Here is a 14,095-nt window from a genome sequence, read left to right on the forward strand (position 1 = left end):
TTCATTAGGAGATTTTTCTCCCATGAAAATATTTGCTCACTGTTACTGTGCTTTACCACAAAGACTATCCTATTAGGATTTCTGCAATTCTGGAAAACAATCTTGTATTTCTTGCCATAAACCCATTCCAGTTTGTCAGCACACCATCTGCTCTACATACATCCCGCTCAGATATGACCTGCTGTTAGTGGTCGCACCAGTGTCAAAAAGGGAAAGTAACCAACCTCCCAAATCATCCCTGAAATTCCTCAGGTTATACAGCTCTTAAGTAAATTATCCCTGTTGACTTCTTCAAAGCTCAGGAAGCGCATGCTTAGCTACCTACTCATTAGTATCCCAAGTCTTTTTCAGAGTCACTGTTTCACAGCACAGTCCCTGTTGCTGTAAACATCTTGCATTTTGCTCTTAGGTGTGTGACTTACAGTGAAGTTGCTCAGCTGTGCCTCACAAAAACAAGACACTGACACGAGCACTTCAGACCCCTGTAAGGTTCAGCAAATGATGCCTCATTACTGACCTCATTTCTATTTTCCACAGTCTCCTCCTGTCCTCTCTTCTTCAAACCTTTCCTGGGGCCCTACCAACTTAAACTCACCTTCTCCATCCCCATGTTCATTCCCTGCGTTGTGCTTACACCCCCGCCCTCCTCATGTGCCATACCAGTAAGTTAACACTGCCCTATTTAAGGGGGATCATTTTTCACCCTATCTTGCTGCTCCCCCGTTTCTCCTTTACTTCGTTTTCAAATGCCAGCTGTGAACTTTCCCCCTCATTTTAAGCTCTCAAATCAGCTTAAAATTCACCTCCTTTACTCGAACAGCTCTTACAACCCCCCAGTGACCCATTCCTGACGTGAGTTCAAACCCCACGCTCCCCTGACCCCCTCTGACACTGCCACCTGCCCGCTACGTCAAAGGGCCCTTTTCCTCCAAGCTTCCACCATCTCGACGACAACTGTGAATTTACGGCAGCCAAAACATTTTAATATTTCCTTGATGCTCCTCGCGGGGCACCTGCGCTCCCCAGCAGGCTGGGGCTGAGGGGGTCACCAGCGCCCAAGGAGGGCCCCAGTCTGCGGTGACTCTCCCGCCGCTTCCCTCCCAGCGCAGCCAGGAAAGCGGGAGGAAACGCGCCCCGGCAGTGACCGAGGCGAGGAAAGCTGCCGGTCCAAGCCCGGAGACCTGCCGACCGCGCCTCCCGCCTCGGGCGGCGGGCCGGGCCGGCCGGGCCGGGCGCGGCTCCGCCCCGCTGCGGGGGCGCCCACGCGGCACAGGCGGCTCCGCTCGCCGCGCTGACGCCAGCGGCGCTGGAACACCTGGAGGGGCGGCGGCGCCTGCGGCTTAGCCCTTCCCTCCCCCTCCGCAAGGTGAGTGCGGGAAGGGGGCTCGCTGGGCTCCGTGCCGGGCCCGGGCGGGGAGCGCCGGTGCCGGGCAGCCCGGGTGGGCGCGTTCCCCCCGCGGAAGCCCGCTCGGGCGAGGGGGCGCGCGGCCGCCGGGCCTGTGCGCTGGCGCCCGAGATCGGGTCCGCGGCCGGACCTGTCCAGGGAGACATCTCTGAGGCACAAGATGGCATCTGCCCCTCCTTGTGCCTTGTGTTCCCCCTCCCGCCGTGCGGTCGTCTCTCTGTGATTATTGCATTTATCCGTTTGTACCTCCCGTACATCCTCCCTGGCTCTGTGCCCGGGGGAAGCGGGGAGGGAAACGGCCGGTTCTCCTCGGCGGTTTCCGGCTGGGCTGCCGGGCTGAGGCGCAGGTTGCCCAGCTGCGGTCCGTGCCGCTCTGGGGCCCGGCCGGGTCGAGAGGGGTGGCGGGGCATCCTCTGGTCAGGTAATGTCAGACATCGAACCGGCACCCAGGCAGTGACAGCTGGGGAAATGGCAGTTCAAGAGACCCAAATTTCTGAGTTAAAGCTTATAATTTGTGAAAGGTTGATCTTTATAATCAGGTTTGTTCTATATCCCTCCACCTGATCCGTGTAGGCTGCTCTAGTAATTTAAAAGAAAAAGGAAAACATCGGGTCAATTCTTAGTAGGAGAAAAGGGTGAAGGGCACTGTGCTCTTTTATTTGTTGGTATCATTATGGATATATTCAGTGCCAAATGTAAATAAGTCTCCTGTTCCACGCTGTTTTGCATAATGCTGATAGCCTCAAGGATCTGCATGGCCTCTCTTAAAACAGTAACTCGGGTTTGTCTTAGTTCAAATGTATAAATGTGAAACTGAATCGGGAAATCTCAGGGGTACGTTCTTTAACCCCTTACCTCCAAGTTGCATTGTGGTAGTATTTTGGAAGCTTGGCATTGGAGTTGTTCTTCTGTTTGGTTGGTTGTGATATTTTCCTGCAAGCCTTGTTTAAACCAAGGTGACCTTTTATTTCCATGAAGCACCTGTTTGTTGGTTTTGATGCCCCCTCCCATGTTTAATTGTGTTATCCTCTTTCTTTCAGTTTCTGGATAGATTTTATTTAATTTGGGTCTCAGAAAGCAGCGGTGACTCTTGTTTCAGAGCAGACTTCTTGGAAACAAACTGTTCTTGTTTTGCTCTAGCAAGACTGTTTAAGGACAAAACTGTGTTTGATCACTTCTGCAAAGTGTTGGGCAGAGGCAATGGTGGGCTGGATTTTGGAGTCTGCAGTGCAGACTGCATTTGGTTATGATCTTTCATCTGATTTTTCGGGTAATCCACTCTTTTTCTACTTGATCTATCCAGGGTTCTCAAGGAGAGAGTGGATGAACCCCTTGACAGTGCTATGTGTTTGACACAGATCTAGAAGTTGCAGTTTTTAGTGGTACTTAGATGAAGTTCAGCAGCATCTCATTTAGACTTCAGCAATTTTTTATACTGCTGTTTGAACAGGAGTAGCTTATTGGTGTAAACTGAGTAATGTAATGGTTTAAGGTTTATGTCAATACCACTGAAGGAGGAATTTAGCATAGAGCCACACAGATCTTTTGAGTCGTGAACTGCCATAACTGGTATAACTAGTCATGTTTTTCACATGACAAACTCTACTGGAAGGTGATGTGGCAGTTAAATGCTGCCAAACCTTGGTCTAAATGAGTTTCTAAAGTTTCTCTACTGTCAGAACTTCATGAGTGAAACGTCATTATGTCCAGAAAGGTTCAAGCACTTTACTGAAAAATTTAGATGCTGGTCATTGGAATTTACTTCCTTCTTAGTTGAGAAATTAAGTGCTTTTTAGATAATGGTGATTTCTTCCACTGTGCATGTTGGAGTTGAAATTCAAATATGAATGTTATTGAAGATTTTCAGGTTCAAGAAGACCAGTTATGACTGTATGGAGAGGTTTCTTTAACATTTTTCTTTCACAAGTTTATATTATTGGGGTGTGGAGGGAATCACACAGTGCAAAGTAAAATTCCTTTTGAAGCCTACTGCAGGGTTAGGGGTTTTTTTTTTTCCCTTAGTAGAGTTTCAGGCCCACCCATCTTTCCATTTCTTCTCTCTTGTCCATACTTTACACAGCTGCTAAATTGTTCTGATGATTTCCCAAGTAATCTTTTCTGGAAGAAATGAATAATAACGTCTCTTTTGAGTCTTCAACTAATGTTGAAAGCTGTCGGTACAAGTTGGCAGAAAAAAAATGTGCCAATATCTCATCTAAACTAGAAGACAAAAAATGTTCTCAAAGTCTCTTTTAAATACTTTTTGCAAAATCTCCTCCAAGAGTATTGCTCTGTAATTGATTCTTCAAGATGTTTTTGCCACTTATCAACCATAAAATCATTCTAAAGACAAAATTATGCCGCGTGATGCAGAAGCATTAAAAATACAAAAGCCCGGAAGGTGAAGTTTGTTAAACAAAGAACCAAGCAGTGAAGAACAGTAGAAACATTTGACCTTTTAAGCATTGCAGTAATAACAGTCTCACAGTAGTTTTTCCTGTGGCTATTGTTAGCCATGGCAAACTGAGGGGCATTTTGACCAGTTGCACAATTGTTTACATCAACCTTGGGAACCACCTGTACTGAGTCACAGAAACAGTACTCGTGCATCTTGCAAGTAACTTCGTAGGGATCACCGCTGCTGGAACAGTTGGCTGGTGTGCCAGGATCTGAGAACAGTAATATAAAAGTTGAATGGACTGTGTGTCTGTGGAGAATATACAACCTGTACTGATGGTGTTTACTCAAAGGGTGGTGAAAGGAGGTCACCCTGTATTGTTGTTGCTGTGCATGCTAAGACTATTTTGTTAATCGAATCTCTTATCCATGTTTGTGAAAGGGAATCTAGAGAAAATTATCTTCTCCTGTTCCCTCGTCCAGCATTGTTTCCCCTTAGGTATAAATTGCTTTCTGTCTTCTACATGGATGAAAAGGCAGGAGGGAGGCAGAAACTTGAGAGGGTTGACTGTGCCAGCAAATAGGGTATCTAATTAAGAGCCCTTAGTTTGCAGTTCTAAAACCATATATGTTTATATGTAATATCCTATACATGCAAAAAGAGTTTTTTGGTGGTTTTGTTTGTTTGTTTGGGGTTTTCTTTGTCCGTTGCTTTTCCTATAGGTTCTACAAGGGAAAGTTTCCTAATATTAAGACTCTAGACTGATTACAGGTAGAATGTGTCACAATAATAATCTTGCTGTCTCTTATAATCTATGCACACCGCGTGTTCCTCATGGCATTTTCTTTAATACTATTCAGCTGCTAAGTTTGCAAACACTGGTTTCGAAACTAAGGGAACAAATGCGTATTACGAAACAATTTGATAATAATTTTTGAAAAATGAAGCAAGTCTGCATTTAGAATGAAGTTAAATACTGGATTGTATATATCCCTGGTTTTGCTCATTAACAGTGAGGTAAGACCTGCCACTCAGTGACTTATATTCAAAAATTCTTTCATAAAACGGACATAGTACTTATGATGCTTACCTGGTTCTTTCCTGAGGGCATTCACTCAGTGTTCTTCACAAATGTAAGTGGAATACTTTAATAGTCAAGTAAAAGATGTTACACGAGGGCAAATTGACACTGTGTGCTGTCCCTACATTATTTCACAATAAGCAGATGAAAAATCAGTATAATCTGAAAAAGGAGTTTAAAATTAATTTTTTGTGTGATTAAATATCTCTGGGTTTGTGCTAGTGATTAAGTTCTGCATGCATGTGAACTTATCTAGAAAGTGCTAGTGTTTGCTCATCAGTCTTCCAGCTGTGCGTCTACCAGCATTTATTTGAAATATTTTTTCTGAGACTACGTGTGCTGTGTCTTGACTGCATGTGCTATTCTTATCGGTGCTTTTGAGGTAAACCACTGTTTTCAGGAATTTATCATTCAACTGCTTAAAAATCTGCAAAAAAACAAAAACAAACCCAAGCCAGCTCCAAGTGTCATTCCAATACCTTTTATGTTCTAGAAAGGAAATCACTTATGCCTGTAAGTTTGATTTGGTAGGTTTCGGAATAATATGATAGGAATATAGTACTGAATAGCCACAAAATTACTTTTTAGAGAGGAATGCTAACAGTTGACTTGGTCCTTGTACTTCGTGGGAGCAAAAACAGGTTTTAAAACACATGCTGACATAGTGCCAAATTTCTACGTTTTTGTGTTAGCTAAAACTTGCCTCTAACCACTCCAGTACTGAAAAACAGTACAGTTCAGATGGATTGAATACTCTTTAAGTTCTAGGTATAAGTGAGCAGTAAGTTTTCAATGTGTAAATTTTCTCTCTTTATATGCCACTGTCTTCTATTAACTTGTATGTATCATGGTTGGAAATAGAAAAATAAAGACTAAAGAATAGCATGAGAAACAGGGCCCTGGATATCATCCTTTGTTTATACTACCCCAGGAAATTAAGTAGAATAATTTCCTATGTTAATTGTGTATTCTGAAACATTAGAAGCATGACAATTGTTTCTTGGAAAAAATAATTCTTAACAGTACTCTCTGCAGTAGCTGTGGTTCATATGCCCTGCATAGAGAGTATTAAGAGTCAGTGTAAAATTCAGTGAAAAACAGTTCACTATGTATTTAATGCCAATAGTATTTTTTTGGATGTACTTTTTGCAGATGGGTTCCTAGGTATTGCTGCAGAATGACAGAAAGCAGATCTGAAATGTTCAGATTTCTTCAGAGCTTGTACATTGTTTGTAATGATACAAGTCCTTAATTGCAGTCAGTCATTTAAGATACCTGCTGGTATTACTTTGGTTTGTTCTCCATGCAGTTTACTAGCTTGAGAAAGAAGGGAGTGTTATTAGCTCAAACTGATGCCTTGGAGAATGGGCTCCAGTTTCTTTGATATTTTGTTGTTGTGAGTACATGGTTGGGGTTTTTCTGCATGTGAAATTTCAGGGAGCAGTGGGGGTGGGCAGGGGGGTGGTTGGTATGTTTTTGGGGTTTGGGTTTTATTGTTTTCTTGTGGTTTTGCTTTGTTTTGGATGTTTCTGTATAGTTTTTTTTTTGTTGTTGTTCTTTTTTGCTTATTTGTTTGTTTTAATTCTTTGAAGAATCAAGACGAATTAATAAATAGAAAGAAATAACATTTTGCTGGGATGTCTCAAAAGCCTTGATAGAGAGGATAAGGAAATGGACAAAATTGCATATAGAAGTGTTAGTTCCAGAAGTGTTTGCAATGAAACTAAAAACTGGTTCCAGGAGGTTTATAGGATATGGCTGTGTCCCAATCACAGTGTTTTTCAGTATGCTGCTGACACTTTTTCCCCCCAGTAATTCAGCAGACCACCATGAAATGCTAGTTTTGAGAGAATTGGAATAGAAAAGCACTCTCACAGCATAATTTAGCTGTGTAGTTCAGGTGCTTCTTGTGAAAAGCATCATTTATGTGTACACAGAACGCAGTGGTGAGGCTCTCTTTCAAGTGCTCAGATTTGCTCTTTGGAGGTTCTATTCACCATTTTTACAGGGACTTTATTTTGAGAGGCTTATATGGTAATTTAGACACTACAGTTAGATAATTGGGGTCAAACAGCATGATTTTTTTCCCTCTCAGAACCTCCCAGGTATATGAATATAAAAGGAGCTCTCTCTGTATAACAGATGCCATTTATCCTGTGCTTCTTTTAAGAATGTTTGAAACTTCTTTCAAGATGTCAGCTCCTGAAATAGCTTGAAAGAGTAATTCTGTTGATACTGAAATCTTATATTTCTTCTCCTGAGAACTTGGGGTTAATCTCTAAGATATATGCTTCCCAGGATAAGTAACAAAGCTGTGGATCAGTCTGAAACAAAGGAATAGACAAAAAGTTGTAGTGGATGGAAGGAACTGCTAATGCAGCACTTACCAATCTGCAAAATGTTTGAATTAATAAACAAGTGCATCAGTGTGTGGTCTAACAGAATGAAAAGACTCCTGGATGCAAAGCTAAGCATGGATGATTCTGCAGGATTAGAACATCAATGTTGAGAGTTAAGAGCTTTAGAAGAAAAAATAAATCTTGTAATTTTTCATAGATATAGCTTGAATTCTAGATTAATTTTAGCTGAATTACAGTGGTAGCTATTCATGTAGTTAAGAGTAGGAATACTTCTAAGTCTGTGCATAATCTGGACATCAAATGCCTGTATAGACCCAGACAGCTTTTACTCTTCCTGCACTGGCAATATGGATAATAAGGATCTTCAGGCTATTAATATTGTCCTTTGTTTGGAAAAGGCAAAATGAAAAGTCACTTGAAGCTCCATGTTTGTAGATAGACTAGCAGAGATAAAACTGTGCCCGGTCTAGTCTTCATCTTGCAGTGAGACTGCTTCTTGCTTTGCAGGCCCATTCACCTGATTCAGTTTGATCACAGCTTCCAGGGAGCAGAGTGGGAGAGATGTTGCCAGCCAAGAGCTGTTGGAGACACAGATGGCATTGATTCCCTCACCTAAGCACATTTTCTTCCCTTCAGAGTATTTTACATAAATGAAACTATCACTCAACTTTTACATATAGAACTCCTTAAATTTATTTTTTTTTTATTGGTTGTTGTTACTTAGTACCACTCTACTATTACTGTGTTAAAAGTTTCTTGGAAGATTATTCATTTTAATAAAAGTGTTGCAATAAGTAAATCAACTGCAATGCATGATTCTGCTATATTTGAAGTTATAAGTTGCAAGGCTTTTAGGATACATAGAGTCTGTGGGGATTTGAAGAGCCACAGAACTTATTAGCTGCTTTGAAAGAACAATAAAATGAGAGGACAGTGCAATCAGTGAAAGTGCAGACTCTTCTATGTCTCTCCTGATGAACACATTGCTTGCATGTGAGGGTTGAAGAATTCTGCTATGCAGCTGTATCACTCCTGAAGTCAAACTGAATCTAGAAACAGTTTGGATGTGTTTTACAGTGTCCGGGCTGAGAGGCTGTGCCAGTCTTCTCTGGCATCAGCCTGCAAATATGACGATTTCTGGAACACAATCCTGAGGCTTCTTGGTGGCTCCTCAAAGAGCCCCTTAGGGATTTCCAAGGTTTCAGCAGGACTTATGAACCCAGCTGAATCTATATGGGAATGGATGTTTCAGCATTGTGGTCCCTTGTTTTCTGAGCAGACTTGTTATGAATAGGGCCAGCTCAGGTTTATTGCTAAAACTGAAGTACCATCAGTCTCTCTCAAAACACTGGGAAAAGTACTTGCAAAATTACTGCACTGCAGCATTAAATGTGGGTTTGTGTACAGTAATCTGTAGTGTTCCACTGCCTTCCCCAGCACGATAAAAAACACCTGTGTTTGCTTCTGATAGCCCTTCCCCCATCTAGAGTATCCCCACCTTTTGTTTGTCAAGATAGAGACTGTCATGGAGGTCACTAGTGTTGTGTAACTCTTTATTGTCAAAGATAATGGAAACTTTCTGATACAAATGCTTTCCTATAGGGTGATAAATGATTTTTTCAGTTGGTTTTTTGTTTGGTTTTTTTTGTTAATCATTGTCAGTATAATATTATTTATTGAAACATCTTTTTTTTTTTAGTCTTAATACACTGGGAAGGAAAACAAAAAAAAAGTTCCTTACATCAACTCCCTGTGGCAAATTAAGCTCATTTTTATATCTAAAACTGTGTGATAAAAGTTTAATTTTAAATTTGACTACAGTTTCGGGGGAAAGTATTGGTGGATTCAAGTCAGTGTCATGTGCTTTCATTGTAGTCAGCTTTGCCAAAGAGCAACTGCCTTATTGCTTCTGTTCAGGACATTTATGTCTTGTTCTTCGAAAGCATAACAGAGTTCAAAGCCTAAAGCAGTCAGAAGTTATGTGCTCATTCTTTGGTTTCTTCCTGAAGCCTCAGGGACAGCATTTTGTGACTGTAGGGATTCTTTGTTATGTGATTATGAAATGTTCCTTTTAATTCTTGGATACTTTCCTGGGCTGTTTCCAGTCCTCTTTTATTAGTATCTCTCACTTTTTGAGGCTAGACCTAGGTCTTGGGATTTCTTCAGAAAAAATCTCACTGCTTTCAGCTAAGCCAGATGCTCTTAATAGTGTCCTTTGTTATAGCTGAACCAATACCTTAACTCTCTTTTGTTCCTGGACTTGGAATAGACAGTAACAACACATGAAGTTAGAGATTATAAAAATTAATAAGTTACTGGAGAGACAATTTACATTGCACATATAGCAATAATGGAAGAATGAATGTTAATGTTAAAAGTTTTGGCTATGAATGAAAATATATTACTAAAAGGTGAAAATATCATAGGTAACTTTGAAAACACACTGTATCTTTTTGTATGTGTTTAGGCACAGTGGTCATGGGGCAGTGTTATTCTCCTGTCCATTTACGCCATCCTTGTGGGAAGTCTTTCGTATTAAGCCAATGGTAGCAGCAAGCTTGCTGCTCTCCCTTCTGATCTTCTTTTACATTGTACAAATTTTTCACGGAATCACATAGGTTGGAAGGGAGCACTAGAAATGCACAGCCCAGCCTCCTGTTCAACCGAGCCCAGTAAGGGCACGTTGCTCAGGGCCGTGTCTATCCCTTGCCTCAGGGGGCAGCTTGTTCCAGTGCTTGACCACCCAGATATAAACATGAGAATTTCTGTAATAGCATCTCAACTACATCTGGCCCAATAAATATTTCTATACTATGTTCCTCTACCTTTGTTTCATTTTTTGATATCTGTGTAATATATACTGTTCCCTTTGCAGTAGAGCTTAACCGCAATGCTGAAACATGAAATATGAATTAATTTACACGAGTGTATCTAACTTGCAACAAGGTCTGTATAAATGGAAATTTTTTAGGGTACATTCAGATTGGCAGAACCCAAAGCAAATGCACATTTGTGGTCTAAATTAACAGCTAAAAAAATGGCATAATAGTAGTGGACATCCAGGTTTTTCAGTGTTCTTGGTTACTGAGAAAGATGAAACTCAGATGGGTCTTCTGAGGCATGACTGGTTTCTTTATGAAGATTTCTCGGACAGCATCTGGAATGAATGGGATCCAGGAACATTCTTGATAGAAATTATAGGTGAAATACTGCAAGCCTTATAAAAAGTAATCTGATTATTTCTTAGCAACCACAGTTCTGTTTTCTCAATGCTAGTGCTTACCAAACTGTCTTTGAAAATTGAATTCTTATTTAGAACCAAAAGGTGGCTCCATACTGGAAATAAAACGGGCCCAGAGGTTGAGCTTGAGCACTGAGCCACTGCTTATTCCCACTGTTTAATTACTGCAAACTCCCTGGCATGGTTTCTATCTATTCTACCTGGAACTCTCTGGGACCTTTCTCTCTCCTGGCATGTTTTGGGTGATATCACATGCCAAGAGCCATTTCCAGCAGGCAGTGTGGGTAAGACTCCACTTCTGTTTCCTTCCACCCTGATCAGCCACATGACACTATCCCAGCAGGCCTTGTAGCCTCGAACACCTCAAGTGCCATCATGTCACACAGCAGGACAGGGAATAGACACCCTCATTTTCATAGCATGTGAATACTGTCCTAATAGCTGTGGTATAATCCTCTCTTTGAACTAAAAAATTCCCACAACTAATATCTTAAGGGCATAGGGGTGCTATGTAGGACCTGGACGAGTATAACTAAGATGATCTCAGCGTCAAAATATAAGGTCAGATGTTTATGAAGAAAGAGCTTGAGCTGTGCTTGCAAATGAGAACTGTTTTACCATGACCTTGATAGATAAATTTCTTTTTTTTTTTTAGGGGCATTGGTTTCCAGGAGGAGCAGGTGGACGTGTACAGTGAGTAAGGTCAGTGCCTTAGACCTTTTTCCCGTATTGGTTGTTTTCACTTTGTTCTAAGTAATATACATGTTATTCCATCTAGATAGGCTGTTCTTTGAGTCCTGTCAAACCAAGTGTGCAACTGAATAACTGAGTCATGGATGTGTATACAAGGTAAATCCTGTGATCTTATCTCACACAAACACACCCACAGTTGACTTAAGGAGGACTAGTGTGAAAACAGTGAAGTCAAGCATAAAGGTATTAGAAAACTGGCATTAACGTTGCCTGTGACTGTGGCTTTAGAAACTACAGCAAAGCCATGACCTGTGCTGTCTATTCAGTACCTTGTCTGACTCAGTGGTTCTGTAACACAAATGACAATCTGAAATGATTCTTTCTTCCTCTTTGTTCAGCTGTTGGCCTTTTTATTTAAACTCTACTCTGAAGATAGAGTTATGAATATTCTCATGGTCTCCCCTGCAGTGCTTAAGAGCATGTCACAAAAATTCCAGTTCAGGAAAATTTCATGCTCTGATATAATCTTGCTGCATCTCATGGAATTATGCCATGAAGTTTCACAGGTACTGACAGCAGAGAGGTTTGACTCAGAAATCTGGGGTTTGGCTCCATTCAGCTCCAAATGGAAGTGCATGTGCTTCACACTTGCAGGAAGCACTCAGGTTGTTTGCATTCCCTTGTTTGGGTTCCTGCAATCTGTTCCAGTCCCTTTGCCACTCCAGTGCTAACCACACTGTCTGTAAGCAGCACTGTGCTAGATATGTTTCCAGCATCACATCTCCCCTTTCTAGCCCCTTTTCTTTCTTGCTTGCCAAAGTTCAGTTTCAGCACCATTACCTTCCTACCTGCTTTTCCCATTACTGTTTTCTTAGTCAATCAGCTTCATATCTTAGTGTAGCCTGTTGGTGTGTTCATTCTGTGCCTCTTCTTATCAAAGGCCATTCCCCAGCAGCACCATCTCAGCAGCTCCATTTTGGTCTCATCCACGACCATGGTGCAGTGCCTCCATGTGCATGTTAGCTGTGTGCTGAAGAACAGTCCTCTCTGAAAGCAGCAGAGAAGCCAGGTGCTTGTTGTTTATAAGGACTGTCAGGCTTGGCTGGTAAATTTGGTACCAGTGGGAAATTTGGTACCAGTGGGAAGTGATGTGCATACCATCTGGTCAGCTCAAAGTATAGTGGGAGACTTGAGTATCCAAGCTGGAGATAGTAATTTATAAAATCTAAAGCCCTAATGCACATCATATATCATATCTATCCTAAGGAACTGTGGTGTCTCTCATAGAAAAATCACCTGGTCATTAAATTTCACATATAAAGTTCAAGACATGAATAACTAGTGTTTTAAAAAAATAGATCAGTGGGATATAGGCAAAAAAAAAAAAAGATAGAAAGTAATTGAAATTTGTTGTGACTAAAACTTGGAGGAAAAAACTTGGCTGAGGATGATGCCTAGCATGGACAGTTTTGGCATGCCTTGTCAAAAGTCACAGAATTTATGCCAGGTAAATTTACTTTTGCCTGGAAAACTTGTTAACATTGGCATCATGGATGGCACCACTTAAATCCATTTGCCATGGATTTATGTGAGAATTGTGTGTTACCTGAGGAAGGCCTATGGTCCAAGATTGAAAAATTTACTTTTGTAACATGGTAAAGAAGATGCTGCAACATAATTATTTTATATGTGAAAAGGTAGCAGATTTCTAGTGTTTAACTTAGAAATTATGTTATAATGGTGTTTGTATTAACTGATAATTTCTTATTTAAGTGTCTGAAGAAAACAAGAATTATGGAAGGTCATAAGTAGTAAGTATCTTGATTATTTTTTCTTATTCTAAAGAACTAATAGCATTTGGTATGTTGAATTGTCACAACCTATATCACACATTATGTTCTGGCATCTATTATTTATATGAAGTCCCTAATGTCAGTAGACATGCTGTTTAAAAAGAATAAAAATAAAAATTGAAAAATTGCCAAAGACTAGAAAAACAAATTAATTGACTAGATAGAAAAATAGGATATCAGTTTCCTGTGTAATGGAAATAAGTATGAACAAAAAATGATATTCCTCTTATTCTTTCAATTGGTTTGTCAGTCTTGTAATTCAGGAATCTGTACTAATCCCAGCATTTTTTCTTAATCTTTTTGGACCTAATATTAATAACTCATTTTTATTCCTTGCACAATGCCCCTAGAATTTCTGGGAACCTCAATTGAGGTAGCTATCAAGGCTAGTTAACATCAGATGAATTATGGTGTTTTTTTGACTTGACCACTGAAATGAGATATCAGTTATTTGCACAGCTCTAGCAGAAGTTAAAGCACCCAAACAGAACAGCTAGGGCCTTTATAATACCCTGTGAGCGGTTTGACGGGATTTTATAATTAATATTTTAAAAATAATACTACTTTAAAACTTTCATATTCTGTTTTCTCATAATGCAGGGGTATTTGTTAGAGGTTGTAGATTTTGTATTTTAAAGGTGTAGCATTTATCAAGTCAATATAGTCTTCACCAAAGTTGATAGGCTGTCTGTTGTCCATGTGTGTAATGGTTTGTTTGTACAGAATTCCAAATGAAATGTGGTATGTTTTGCATGTGTTATTTTCTGCTGTATCACCAAAAGACCTTTATTTTAATTTTAATTAAATACATAAATTAAATTCTTGGAACTAGTGTTTGTGTAGAATTAAGTGGGTAAATATCTTCACTTTTCAAGTTTGGAGAAGAAGCCAAGGAGTTCTGTGTATAAGTGCTTTTTAAAATTTAGTCCCTGCTCACTTCCAGTTTAATTTCTTACCTTAATCTTGGTGATTAAGGCACTATTGCCTAACGCACTGATTAAAAGTAACAAAGCAAGTAACATACCCCTGTGAAACCACCCTTTGGGGAAGTGTACCAGTGGCTG

General features: G+C 40.4%; 1 protein-coding gene across 6 annotated transcripts in view; it reads left to right on the plus strand.

The window, feature by feature from the left end:
• The first annotated feature begins 1,253 nt into the window (after window positions 1–1,253).
• The window catches only part of ICA1 (islet cell autoantigen 1), a 72,329-nt gene continuing 59,487 nt past the window's right edge, over window positions 1,254–14,095 (plus strand). The window contains exons 1-4 of one of the 6 annotated variants that reach the window (XM_018075874.2): window positions 1,254–1,366; window positions 11,141–11,187; window positions 11,264–11,334; window positions 12,952–12,989. In XM_018075874.2, the coding sequence (XP_017931363.1) occupies window positions 12,973–12,989 (17 nt within the window). In that variant the 5' untranslated portion in view covers window positions 1,254–1,366; window positions 11,141–11,187; window positions 11,264–11,334; window positions 12,952–12,972. Of the gene's footprint in view, window positions 1,367–1,717; window positions 1,827–11,140; window positions 11,188–11,263; window positions 11,335–12,951; window positions 12,990–14,095 lie in introns of those variants that run through there. The other 5 variants (XM_018075875.2, XM_018075876.1, XM_018075873.2 and 2 more) reach the window with 5 other exon arrangements.

Source organism: Manacus vitellinus, unplaced genomic scaffold, assembly GCF_001715985.3.
Source record: "Manacus vitellinus isolate BGI_N305 unplaced genomic scaffold, ASM171598v3 scaffold_3_pilon, whole genome shotgun sequence".
Classification (NCBI taxonomy): domain Eukaryota; kingdom Metazoa; phylum Chordata; class Aves; order Passeriformes; family Pipridae; genus Manacus; species Manacus vitellinus.